Genomic DNA, 12971 nt, shown 5'->3' with positions numbered 1-12971 from the left:
GGATAGAGCAAAAACCCCAATATTGCACAGTAAGACTGAATTAAAGTAAATTCGACTGTGACCTTCAAAATCAAATACGTTTGCTTCTCAAGGTCGCGAGTCGAATTGTTTTGCCCAAATGGTAGCTATTGCCCTTCCATGAAGGGAAATCTAGCTGGCCCCGACTCAATCGATCGAATCCGATTCATATTATGAGTGTGTGCCTGGCATTACGTGACCTAGCAAAATTTGTAGGGCATAGTACGCGAAGCACACTGCTTATAATATATACTCCAGACCAGACCTGCCTTCTGAGATAGGACGAATTAACTCGGACTGTGGAAAGGTAGGCCTACCTCTATCGAAACGACTTTGTTACAGCTAGTCAGTTAATCTTTGAGAATGTTTTAGGTTGGGAGGTAACGGTATGTCTGACTTACAGTTTTATCATAAGAGTGAACCGTCGTCAATGTGTCCGTGATGTATGCCTTTGGAAGATGAGAAGAGTGGAGTTATTGAGATTGCATACTGCCCCTCCGACAACACTTAAACGCGAGCTATTTTTGGGCTCATAAAGAAAGAAACACAGCTTCCTAATTCGTACGTAATGTTCAATTTGTTTGTTTGTTTTAGTTGTTTTAAAAAAAAACTTAAAACGATAGACAACAACATGCATGCTATGGAACGTACATTGTGTTTGATAATTTGAAATATGTCTCAACATTGCCTTTGGTCTGTGCTGGTCGGACAAATGTGTCCTGAAAGCGTTGAAGAGAAAAACTGAAATTACTGATAAGATCTAAGGACATGGTATGTTTGGACATAATTATTTTATACAGGGAACGGCAGCGATTTCTGTCTTCAGTCTACTGTTTGCTTTGATCCTATGTGGGTGACGGAGGTCGCATAGACGAACAAACAAACATACAAGCAAACAAACAGACGAACACTTGGACCGTGTGTTAGGGTGTTAGTGTTAGGGCTTTAGCTTTATGTATCTCTCTGCTAAGGATCATCGTTTCAAATCTCCTCTACTCCTCTCGGCTCTCTTCTTTCCTCAGTGTGTCCCGCAGCTCCATGGCTGTCCATTCTCATTGTTTGTTTTTTTGTTTTTGTAAAGCGTTTTACGGCGCTCGCAACTGCATAGATCATATGAGCGCGCGGGACACTCCTAATGTTTTCAGGTGGTAGGACATTTTGAATTATGCCCGTGTGGCGGCCGAAGCCTACTCTTATCGATTTTATACCACCAAGGGATCTTTAACGTGCGCAACTTGCACACGGGCCCTCCGAGATTTTCGCCCTTGTCCGAGAAGGCTAGGTGTAGATCTTTCCTACCAGAAGATCAGGGGTGTGGCAGAAAGACAGCAGTAAGGAGGAGCCAAGGAGTAGCAGTAGAAAGGCTGCAGAAAGAGTCAGGAGCCCAGAGGAGGGGGCAAAGGAGGTGAGGGGGTGGGGGCAGAAAGTGGAAATGAAAGCAGACAACAGAACATTGCTAGAGAGCAGGAAAGGAGATGAAAGGAGACAATTTTAGAGAAGACAATTTTTCGGTCGCTACCCGGATTCGAACCCGGGACCTTTGAATGAGAGGCCAACACCTTAACCACTAGGCCACGCGAGCCCCCGTCCATTCTCAGATGCACCTGATCTATACTATACACTATACACAGCACACATGCCACTCATCCCTATTTAATCGAGTTCTCCCGATTTTTTTGCCTCCAAATCTAAAGCATTCCGAGTTAGCCGATTTCGGTCTCGTGTCTACTGCAATGGTTTGCGGTTTTTAGACTTCAAGGAGTGACAGGTCAGTACACAAGTTTATTATGCCTCCTCCCCATCCAAACCATACAGCAATTGTGCTCAAGGATGACAGATCAGAACTCCACCTTAGAAAGCGTCTTTCACATTGCCAAGATAATCACGGGTATACACGCGAGCATTACAAAAACCCAACACATCGAATTGGTGTATAGTTGCGTCCGACATAATTTGCTGTGTGCATCGTAAAGACCAGTGTGGTTGCTTAGAATATAACACGGGTTCGCACATAAAAGAAGTGCAAATCCTATACAACGTTCTGCAGAAATAACCACAGCGACGTCATGATTTTAAAAAGTGTCATGAATTAATGTACTCCTCATTTTCAGAGTGGTGCTTTTATCTTCAGAGACTGAGTGGTTGGCGGGTGCTCTGACATGGTTTGCTCTTTCTTTCCTATCAAACATTTATCGTTCTTATATAGCCTCCTTCTTTTCTGTGTGTTACTCTCAAGAAGTAACACCTCTAATTTTCGGCACTCATGTGACCTATTTGTGTTGCAAGTGCAGCATCTAATTTTCACCTAAATTTTGAACAAAAGGAAAGGTTTCCTAAAGTTCCCACGGACTGAGCTTGGCTGCATCGGAGTCTGGCTTCTGCAAAACCTTTTGCTGTTTTGTGACAATCGTAGAAGTAGAGGGATTTATTGGATTCTTTTGTTTTTCACATTCCTTATCCCATCACACCTTTTGCTTTTTTTAGTAAGAGTTTTGAAAACACTTGCAACACATTTGAGCCAAATGAATGCCGAAGATTAGAGATTTTATTTGAGAGTAACATTCCAGGTAAAACGAACAGGAGAAGGAAAAGATAATAATAATAAGGAAGATACATGTTTGAAAGAAGTGAAGGAGCAAGCTACACCATAGCACCCATCGACCACCAACTCAACTCCACACTCTCACTAAAATAAAGACGGCTAATTTCAGTTCCAAACCATGGCGGACTCAAAGCTGAAGTTCACTTACTTCAATGTAAAGGGCCGGGGAGAGCTGTCCAGACTGGTGCTGGCGGCAGCCGGGAAGGAATATGAGGATTGCCGGTTCGCAATCGGAGATTGGCCCAAGTACAAAGACGGTGAGTCAAAGACGTTATTTTTAGTACTAGAGTTCGAAGCATTCATGTCCCCACGTAAACGAATGGGGGCTGTGTGTACCCACTCTGGGACGCTGAACCTCGAGGGCAAGACATGAACAGTTCAACAGAAGGATGAGTGCTTTTCGAGACTCCCGTGGAAGCGTCCCAGAGGTCTATGGAGGAAATCTACAAGCTTGCAATGAAATTGGTGTTGAACATACTAGAGCTCGTGGGGAGCGGGGTGGGAGCTCTGATTGTTCATGTAAATCGGGGGCACGCGGCGATGCCGATGAGGGTAAGAAGGCCCCTCATGTCTGACATGCGTGACTTCACAGCTGCGAGCTCTAGTATTAAATAAATCTATAAATTTTCTGAGGTGAGTCGACTTCTTGGTTTTTCAAAAAAGAAATAGTATGTCCATAAATGCACATGCATATCATTACTGATTGCGCTATAATAGTATGGATGTGGGGGCTCAGGTGGCTAAGTAAGTAGTGAGTTTAGACTCAAGAGCAAAGTCAAACCAGTGTCGGTGACACGGGGATCGGAAGGGTGGCCACGGGGCTGTGTCCTTCAGCAAGACATGACAACCCTTGCTCAACAAGCAGAGCGCTGCTGACAGTGGCGATCAGCAATGGCAAGGTTGAGATGTTGTTCTGCACTTGTGTAATATTGTGTATTTATGTATGTGCATGTACAGGGTGATCCCAAAAAAACCTGTACAACTTTTTCCTAAATATCTCGCGCCATGTTTTATACTAGAATGTTGTAATTTGGAACAGACATAGTTCACTCAAAAGGAACTTCATCATCATCAGCGTTGTCTTTCTCACCCTGCTCCAGGGTAAAGGCCACGGACAAACACTTTCCACCTTTCTATATCCACGGCCAGATCTTGATGTTATTCCATTTTCCCACTTTTCTGTACCTCAATTTCTGTGATTCTTCACAAGGTTCCAATAGGTCTTTCCTTTGATCTCCTACCCTGTGGATTCCAATCCAAAACTTTCTTTGTTATGCAGCTGCTTGACTTCTTGGGAGTATGTCCACTCCATCGCCACCGCCTTTTTCCTATCTCATCTCTGACTGGGATCTGTCTTAACACTTCCTTGTTGGTTACCCTGTCGGTCCATCTGATTCTCAGTAACTTTCGTAAACACTTCTTCAAGAAAACCTGGATCCTCTTTATACAAGTCTGTGATGTGTTCCATGTCTCACATCCACACAACAGGACTGACTTCACATTTGAATTGAAAATCCTCGGCTTTGTTCGAAGTGAGATATCTCTGGTCTTCCAAATCCCACCCAAAGATATGAACGCAGTCTGTGCTTTTCCAATGCGGGACTTTATTTCAGCACCTGTTCCCTCCCTCTCTGTCAATTATACTCCCAAGATAGCTGAAGGATTCAACGTTTTCTTGTGCATTTCCTTCTATTGTGACCTGCTCCTTTCGTTGTGCATCTGTCCTTAGGACATTTGACTTTCCGGGGTTGATCCTCAATCTTACAGACTCCGATAGGCTGTTTAATACTGAGGTCTTTACTTGCATCTGTTCTTGGGTGTGCGACAGAAGCGCCAAGTCGTCCGCAAAATCCAGATCATCCTCTGTGTTCACGGGGTCCACTGAATACCATTTCTGTGTCATCTGGTGGTTTCCTTGATCAGCCAATCAACTGCCAATATGAAGAGGAAATATGATAGTAAACATCCCTGTCTCACACCAGTCTTGATGTCAAAGCTGTCAGAGAGCTGGCCATCATGTATAACCCTGCAACTTGTCCCTTCGTATATGTTCTTGATGAGGTTCACCAACTTCTGCGGGATTCTGTGGTATCTCATTATCTTTCCAAGTGTTGCTCGGTCTATACTGTCAAATGCTTTCTCATAGTCAAGGAATTTGACGATCAGCTGTGAATTCCACTCCACCGACTGTTCCACGATAATCCTCAGCGTGGCAATCTGGTCGGTGGTTGAGTGATTTTTTCCGGAAACCAGCCTGTTCATCCCATAGTCTTGAGTCCGTTGCTGTCTTGATTTTCTTCAGAATGATTCTATTGAAGACGTTACCTGGTATTAAGAGAACAGTGATCCCACTGTAGTTTCTGTAGTTGCTGAGATCACCCCTTTTTGGAAGCTTCATGAGGTGTCCTTCCTTCCAATCCTTTGGGAACTTGCTCTCATTCCAGATCCTGGCAAACAATGGGAGGAGGAGGTCTACTGTCACATTGGCATCTGCTTTCAGGGCTTCAGGTGGAATCTGATCATGACCTGCCGCTTTACCTTTGTTCAGCTTCTTAATGGCATCCAGAATCTCTTGTTTTGAAGGGGCATCACAGCAGATTGGTAATTCATTTCTTGCTGGCAGGATGTTTGGCGGGTTAATCAGAGGTGGTCTGTTCAGGAGACTGTTGAAATGCTCTACCCATCGTTTTGACTGAGCTTCCTTTCCAAAAATGGTTTTTCCCTCTTGGTCCTTTACTAATACTTCAGGTTTCTTGTATTTTCCAGCAAGATTCGCATGTGCCCTCCTACCGTTGCTTCCCCTGCCTTCTCTGCCAGCCTGTTCCTGAATTCCTCCTTGTTTTTGCTTAGTGATTTCTTGACATCCTTAGCTCTTGTTCTGTACTGCTCCAATACATCTGCTCTTGATCCTCTTGTTCTACTTGCATTCGCTTCTGCTTTCAGTTTCATTTGGTCTTCTTATCCTGATTAAATCCAATGAGTGTTGGCTAATCCATTCCTTGTGCTCCCCTTTCTTCGCACCGAGTACTTCTTGACATGCTGATGTAAAGACTTCTTTGACCTTGGTCTAGTGTGTATTCACCTCCATGTCCTCTCCACCAAGATCAGCCAGAGGTTGAAATCTGTTCTTCAGCTGCAGTTGAAACTCCTCTTTCTTGTGTCCATCTAAGAGAGTTACTTGGAACCTAGTTCTTTTGATTCCTGTGCTGGTTCCGTGCTTTTTTAGTTTTGCCAACAGCAGATGATGATCCGATCCAACATCTGTCCCTCTCTGTACTTTGACATCTTCCAATGAACGCCTAACCTACGAGAGATACAAAAATGATCTATCTGGTTTTTCGTCACTCCATCTGGCGAAACCTATGTAGCCTTGTGAATCCTCTTGTGAGGAAAAACAGAGCCTCCAATGACAAAACTGTTGAAAGCACAAATATTTGCGAATCGCTCACCGTTCTCATTCATTTGTCACAAGCCATGTTGTCCTATAATTCTGTCATACCCTACTTTGTCCTGACCAATTTTAACATTGGCATCTCCCATTACGATGTTGACATTCTTCCTTGGTAGTTTGTCGATGACCCCCTGGAGCTGTCTGTAAAAGGCATCCTTGTCTTCATCCGAAGCATAATTAAATTGTTGGGGCGTAGATCTGAACTATATTCATTTTGATGCCCTTGTTCCTTGTAGTGAATGAAGCCATGATGATCATCTCCCCGTGTGGTTCCCATCCTCTAAGTGATTTCTGTGCATACTTACTCAAAATGGTTCCCACTCCTTCCGCACGGTTCTTGTCTTCCCTCCCAGAATACAAACAATATGTGTTCCCTCGAGCTGAGCTGCTTCTGTCCAGACTGTATCCAGTGTGTTTTGTTGACTCCTAGTATGTGCAGCCTGTATCTCTTCATCTCTTGTACTACTTGAGAACTCGTCCCTGCTTCATACAAGGTGCGATTATTTCACGACGTAATCCAGAGAGACTTGTTCGACAGAGAAGGTTTCAGGTCAGGAGAGTCCTTTCGGCTTTGTCCGCTGTCCTTCATTGTTCCTGCTGATACAGAAGCTCCACTGTCTCCCAAGATCGAAAACTAAAAAGCCGTCCTTGTCCCTGTAACTGACGGTTTTTACTGGGTCGGGTAGTTGGCTCTCCGCAAACTGGCACTTTTCGGGCGACCAGACAAAGGCACCTTTAGTCACCTCTTACGACGTGTAGTATTACGGCAGGTGTATTCTTTGCTTCCCCCATAATAAAACTATGCCCCCCCTACCCGCAGAGGCGAAAAAAAAAAATTGTTAGACACAGAATTTACAAAGAAGAAACATATCTTCAAAAACGGAAATGGCTTTTATAAAAACACATATAAATGCAAAATGCACCAATTTAAAAGAACTTGTAAGGAAAGTCATGAAATGATTGGGTTTTTTTTTCTTTCCTTATATTTAAAATAATTTTCTTTCTATCCCTGTAACCTTTAAAAAACATAAATCTATCTTTTTCTCCTGCCGAGTTTAAAAGATATTATTTTAAATTCTGAAATTCCGAGAACAAACTAATGGTGTAACTGTCCTGCTTTGGACTGGACACATTTTAACGCGTCGTTCGTAATGTTCAGTGGTGGCCAAACACAAGGATCCACTCAATCATGAGTACTCAAGGTCACATGCACTGTACATCTTACAGTATGGAGCTGTTTCTAGATACCATAAGGGGGGATGGTGAGGTTGCCCAATTAGCCAAGATTTGTGGAACTGTTATAACCTGAATGGTGAATATGGGCTTCGCCAAGGAATCAAATGTCATAGAGGAAATGTTCTAGCTTTTCAAGACAATAAAGGAAACATGAATACATTGCAATCTTCTGATAGCTTCCCGAACAGGAAAATGGTACAGTCATAGATGAAGATCTGCGTTGGGAATGCGGACCGTTGAGATGTCGGAAAGCCATCGTCTCATGGGGCTCATCTACTGAATTCTGCACCCTGGTGACATTTAAAGGGGTGCGAACGGTCTATATTTGACCTAAAGTGGCCGTTTTGTCTGGGCATCTTTAGTTCTGATTCTCTACAGGTCCTAACTGATGGACCATTTTCACCCTTGACATTAAAGAAGGCCTTAAGAATTGGTGGTGAGGAAATGTTCAATACAAAAAGCTCTCTGTTCTTTACTAATCTTAATCATGATCCAAGCAGGCAAAGGAAACTTGAAAAAAACCCACCTAGATTCTATCAGCAAACTTCTGTTGGCCCGTAAGACTACTGTAGTTTGCAATATGGCGAAATCCTTGGGATTTATAGTGGTAAGCCTAGTGCGTCATGCTACAGAAATGGGGACATAGCTGAAAATGGGTTGTTTTTTACGCGCTATGTAGAGCAAAACTATTTTGTGGATTTATCTCAAATGAATATCAGACAAATTCCTCTTGACTTTTAAATGCTGTGTAGACGGAGTTTCCCAAGATTAGTTCAAAACGAAACTAATGAAAGCTGAAAATTAAACTACAGTGACTTCAGGCTGGTCAATAAAACTGTGCACCACTTAAATGTTTCTGAACCACCATTAATTTTGTCAAATTCGAAAGTTAAGTGATTCGGAATTTTTAGGCGGCCAAAGTGACGGACTTTCACAAATATAATATGTATATGAGAAGAGATAAGAGATAGAGATAGAGATGAACGTTTGTTTGTTTGCCGCTGTAAACCAAATTGCCCATTTGGGATAAATAAAAATGTAATTTTTTAATTTTTCAAACATATATTTTAATGTGCTAGCGTTAATCCAAAGAAAGTAGATCTATGTGTGCATGTTCATTCACTTGTGTGTTTTGTTGAGATTAAGGACTGGCGTCAATGATGTTAGGCACCTAGCTATCGCAAACAGGAGACCCGAATTTGTATCACAATTAGGGAAAATTCTTATCTAATATTTCGGTCTTTCTGCTGCAATGCTATTTCCTTCTCAGTCCGGTTGGCCTTGACAGGCAAGGTCGGATGCCCACCTCCTAAAAGATCTAAATTATGACGATGACGGCATAAAAAAGTTCTCTAAAATGAATAGATAAAGCGCCAGGATTGTACGTTTATACGAGGTCATTGTTGAGGTGTATATTAAAAGGTCTCGTTGGCATGTCAGAACTTTATTAACAATATTTATTGTAAGTGTCCAGGCAATAAAATTCTGATCGATAAATTAATAAACTACCGGATTTACTCCACTCAGCTTCGAACAGGTGCTTTGTAGCTGGTATGGACAGAACATGTGAATGATAGCGGTCTGTGCATAACAGAATGCAACTCTATAATAATTACACATATATTGTAACACGGGGTGCCCATTATGGCTGGAATCGGGCCGATCGCCCGACTCGATTAACTAAAAAACAAACGTGTTTGTTTTCAGGCGATCGAGTCGGGCGATTGGCCAGATCCCATCCGTAGTGGGCACCCCGTATCATATTGTATCCGAAAAGAGATCAATTGGTGAATTTGAAAGAGTGGTCCGACCGAGAAAGTCAATGTAAAAAGAACAACCCTCAAACAAACAACGATATATATAGAGCCGGTCTTCATTCTTTGCGTTTATTTGAGAAAGGTATAGAAGCCAGGTGATCTGCTGTTGCGTGCAGGAGACCAGTATTCAATTTCCGATATCTAATTTTATCGAGCATCTCGGTCCCATTACTGGAATATTGTTACTGGATCTCTCTCAGCAAGGGTTGGCCGACGATGCGCGACATAAATGGGCCATTCCATGAAAAGTGACACTCGTCACGGGGAGATGGTGACCTACTGAAAAAAATTCAAAGCAGTGATATGATCATTCTCTACTCCTTTTTTGTTAGATGCAACCTTCCTCAAACACATTGGGTGGTCGGCGGGTAATCTGGTGTGAGTTATTCCTTCTTTCCTATCAAACATCTATCGTTATTATCTCTATCCTCCTTATTTGTGTTTGTTACACTCTTGTAACACCTCTAGTTTTGGACTCTCATATGACTTAATTGTGTCGTAAAACTCTTACTAAAACAAACATTAAACAAACATACACAGAAAATAAAGAATCGCTCATTCATAGCTTATATATTTTCTTTCAGCAGGTTACGTGTGTCACGTTTCATGATGTGGCCCAAACAAGCACTTCAATTATTTCACCACTCTAATTACTGTGTTTTTACCTTGCTTTTTTGTTTACTTTAGCAACCCCGTTCGGGCAAACTCCAACACTGGAGGTGGACGGCAAACTTTTCGCACAATCCACGGCTATTGCGACGTTCCTGGCTCGTGAGTTTGGTAAGTACGGGTAGCCGTCAGACGTTTTGTTGTCGCACGCAGAACGCAGGAGACCCGAGTTCAGTTCCTGAGTGAGGAGAATATTAAATCGAGTCTTTCGATCTTTCTACTGGAATCTTGTATATTATATCCCTCACAACACGGGTTGGGTCTCTGTAAAATTAACTTGGGGTTAATTGGGTTTAGTCTGGATATTAAATTGCAACGCATAGTATTTTAGGAGATATCTCCACTACATTCAGAGACCTGTCTTTTCTGGTAAATTCCTCTTCTCAATTTATTTGATAGTATTCAATACATGTCCTTTCCACCAATGTTTATGCACCTCAACAAAGGTGCGAACGCACTTTTTCGTTTCGTTGATTTCGCAAAGTTTTGCCAAGTCAAATTTTTTAAAGGTCATTTTTGAGTGACCAATCTCGGACAACTCTCAACATAGATGAAATATTATGTTTCATTTGATGCAGAATTTACTGACTTTAAAGTGGTATGCTGCATGAGTGGGTAGTGTAAAGCTTTAATTAACACGATGATTGGGTGACTACATTTTCCAGTTTCTCTGTGACGCCACTATATAAAAACTGATTTCACCCTTGTCACGGGTTTCTCCTGCAAGGTAGTCACATAGCGACCCTGTGAGCAAACGGTCGACTTCCAGCATATTCCTGTCCTGACACTATGTCAAAACTGTTACCACATTATACCAAATGCACACTGTCAATCGAATTCAGTTGATTAAGTCAAGGAAAACCAGATTATTTTCCATCGTGGCACAATTCCACGGATTCGGTTGTGACCTAAAAAAATAAACATTTTTTAAAGGTTGCTAGAGGCCAGACAAACGATGGGATCACAAAAAACGAAGTAAAATATGTTGAGTTGGACGTTCCATGAATTTTCATTTCAGGCAGGGATTTCAATTGCATTAGGCTGATTATTCAGTGGGAATTTACACCGCTTTTATTTTGCTAGTGCAACATCGATAATATCTCTGCCTGTCTCTGTCTCCCTTTCTCAGCCTCTTTCTGTCTCTGTCTCTCTGTCTGTCTTTCTCCCCCCCCCCCCTCTCTGTCTGTCTGCCTTCCTGTCTGTCTGTCTGTCTGTCTGTCTGTCTGTCTGTCTGTCTGTCTGTCTGTCTGTCTGTCTGCCCCCCCCCCCCTCTCTCTCTTTCTCTCTCACTATCTCTCAATACACACACGAATAGAAACACACACTTACACACTAACACACAGAAACACAGATCTATACACACACAAACAAACAAACACACACACACAGACGCACAGTTCCTCATCAAACCGTCTTTGCCTTCGACCATTCCCAACCCGTTATGCCGATGCTTCAGGTTTTCACGGGAAGACGAACTTGGAGTCGCTGGAGGTAGACCAATGGGTCAATCTGAATCAAGATTTTCTCTCTGAGGTTGGCAAAGGAATGTTGGAGAAAGACGCAGAGAAAAAGGTCAGTACTTAAAGTAAATTATGGTAGGATAGAATTTAACGTGTCGCCAAATGTGTGTGTGTTGTTTTTTAAATGTAGTGTCTAGGTGTTATATAATACGCCCTCATCGTCACATTTGAGATCATTTAGGGGGCGGACTTCTAACCCTGTTTATGAGGGCCAACCCGGCCTGAGAAGGGTAGATATACAACCAATCAGAAGAAAGACCCGGCTACTCGCTACACAGTTCTCCCTACTCGGAAATCGAACTCGGATGTCCAGTGTGCGACAGCGAAACGCCGTGCCACTTCACCACAGATGCCAGTTCACCAAAAGTACTCTTCCTGAATTCAGATGAACAAAGAATGGTCCTTTTTTTGGTAGCGGGTGGTTTGAAAACGAGAAATGGCATTGATCCGATTCGTTTTCAAAAGTGTATTGGAGATGGGATGTTCTAGAATTCTCGGTAAATATAAAGTATAACTATTCCCCGCTCCCTTTCCCCTATCACACACATACACATACACACACAATCACACACACAATCCACGCATACACACACAATCACACTCACAATCACCACACACATAAACACACACACACACACACACACACAATCCCCTCCCCTCCTTCACCCCCACCCCACACACGCACACTATCACATATATACACACTCACCACACACGCACTCACGCACATACACACAAACATGAACACACATACACACACACACACACACACACACACACACACACACACACACACACACACACACATAGACACACAAACACACACAATCATAATATTTTCACACATCATAACCATCACAGCCAGAACATCATGTTCCTGTGAAATTTAGCCAAGCATCAACCTCTCTGTGACCTCACGATGACCCCAGGTTGACCCCAACTGTGACCCTCACTGTTACCGATGGTGACTCCCGCGGCAACCTCAGTTCTGCGCAGGTCAAACGCAATTTATTAGAACCGTGTGCCGTGTGGTGTAGCCTACGTGTTTTGTTTTGATGTTTTTTTCTGTCTTGTTTTCGTTTTCTTTTTTGGTGTATTGTAAAACTCACGCATGCCATAACAGTAACTATCAACCTCATGAGCAGCAGCAACATCATCAGCATCAAATAGTCTACCAAATAAAAAAACTAACGTTATCATAACTCATAACTATTTTTTAAAAGTTATAGTGGCTAACATATCACTTGCACAGCATTAAACTAATAAGATGGCCTTAATCTACTAGGATTCGGCAAGGTGGAAAAGGGGGTTGGGGGGTGGGGGGTGGAGCTCTCACGTGAGCAGTTTCTTAGCCAAAGTGCGCTAAATAAATTAATTGTATTTATTAACATTATTATTTTTCTGTACACCTTACTTGAGCTCTAAACACTATGAATGAAATTCGGCGCAAATACCCATAGTAATTAGTATGCTGTGAAAGGCAAGTAAGATAGATATATAGATAGTAGGTAAAGAGAGAGAGAGAGAGAGAGAGAGAGAGAGAGAGAGAGAGAGGGAGAGAGAGAGAGAGGGAGAGAGAGAGGGTTGAAGTGAAGGGAGGGAGAGAGTGAAAGAGACAGAAAGATAGCGAGAGGTTGAGCGACACACACACACACACA

The 12971-nt window shown here is 42.6% G+C and overlaps 1 protein-coding gene across 2 annotated transcripts in view; it reads left to right on the top strand.

The window, feature by feature from the left end:
* Positions 1–244: 244 nt before the first annotated feature.
* LOC101858608 (probable glutathione S-transferase 7) overlaps positions 245–12971 on the top strand; it is a gene marked incomplete in the record, with an annotated part of 14841 nt that continues 2114 nt past the window's right edge. The window contains 4 exon segments of one of the 2 annotated variants that reach the window (XM_013079611.2): positions 245–325; positions 2730–2877; positions 9812–9904; positions 11250–11365. In XM_013079611.2, the coding sequence (XP_012935065.1) occupies positions 2739–2877; positions 9812–9904; positions 11250–11365 (348 nt within the window). 2 annotated transcript variants of the gene reach the window in all.

Source organism: Aplysia californica, unplaced genomic scaffold (assembly GCF_000002075.1).
Source record: "Aplysia californica isolate F4 #8 unplaced genomic scaffold, AplCal3.0 scaffold00057, whole genome shotgun sequence".
Taxonomy (NCBI): Eukaryota; Metazoa; Mollusca; class Gastropoda; order Aplysiida; family Aplysiidae; genus Aplysia; species Aplysia californica.
This window is presented reverse-complemented; position numbering and strand designations above follow the sequence as displayed.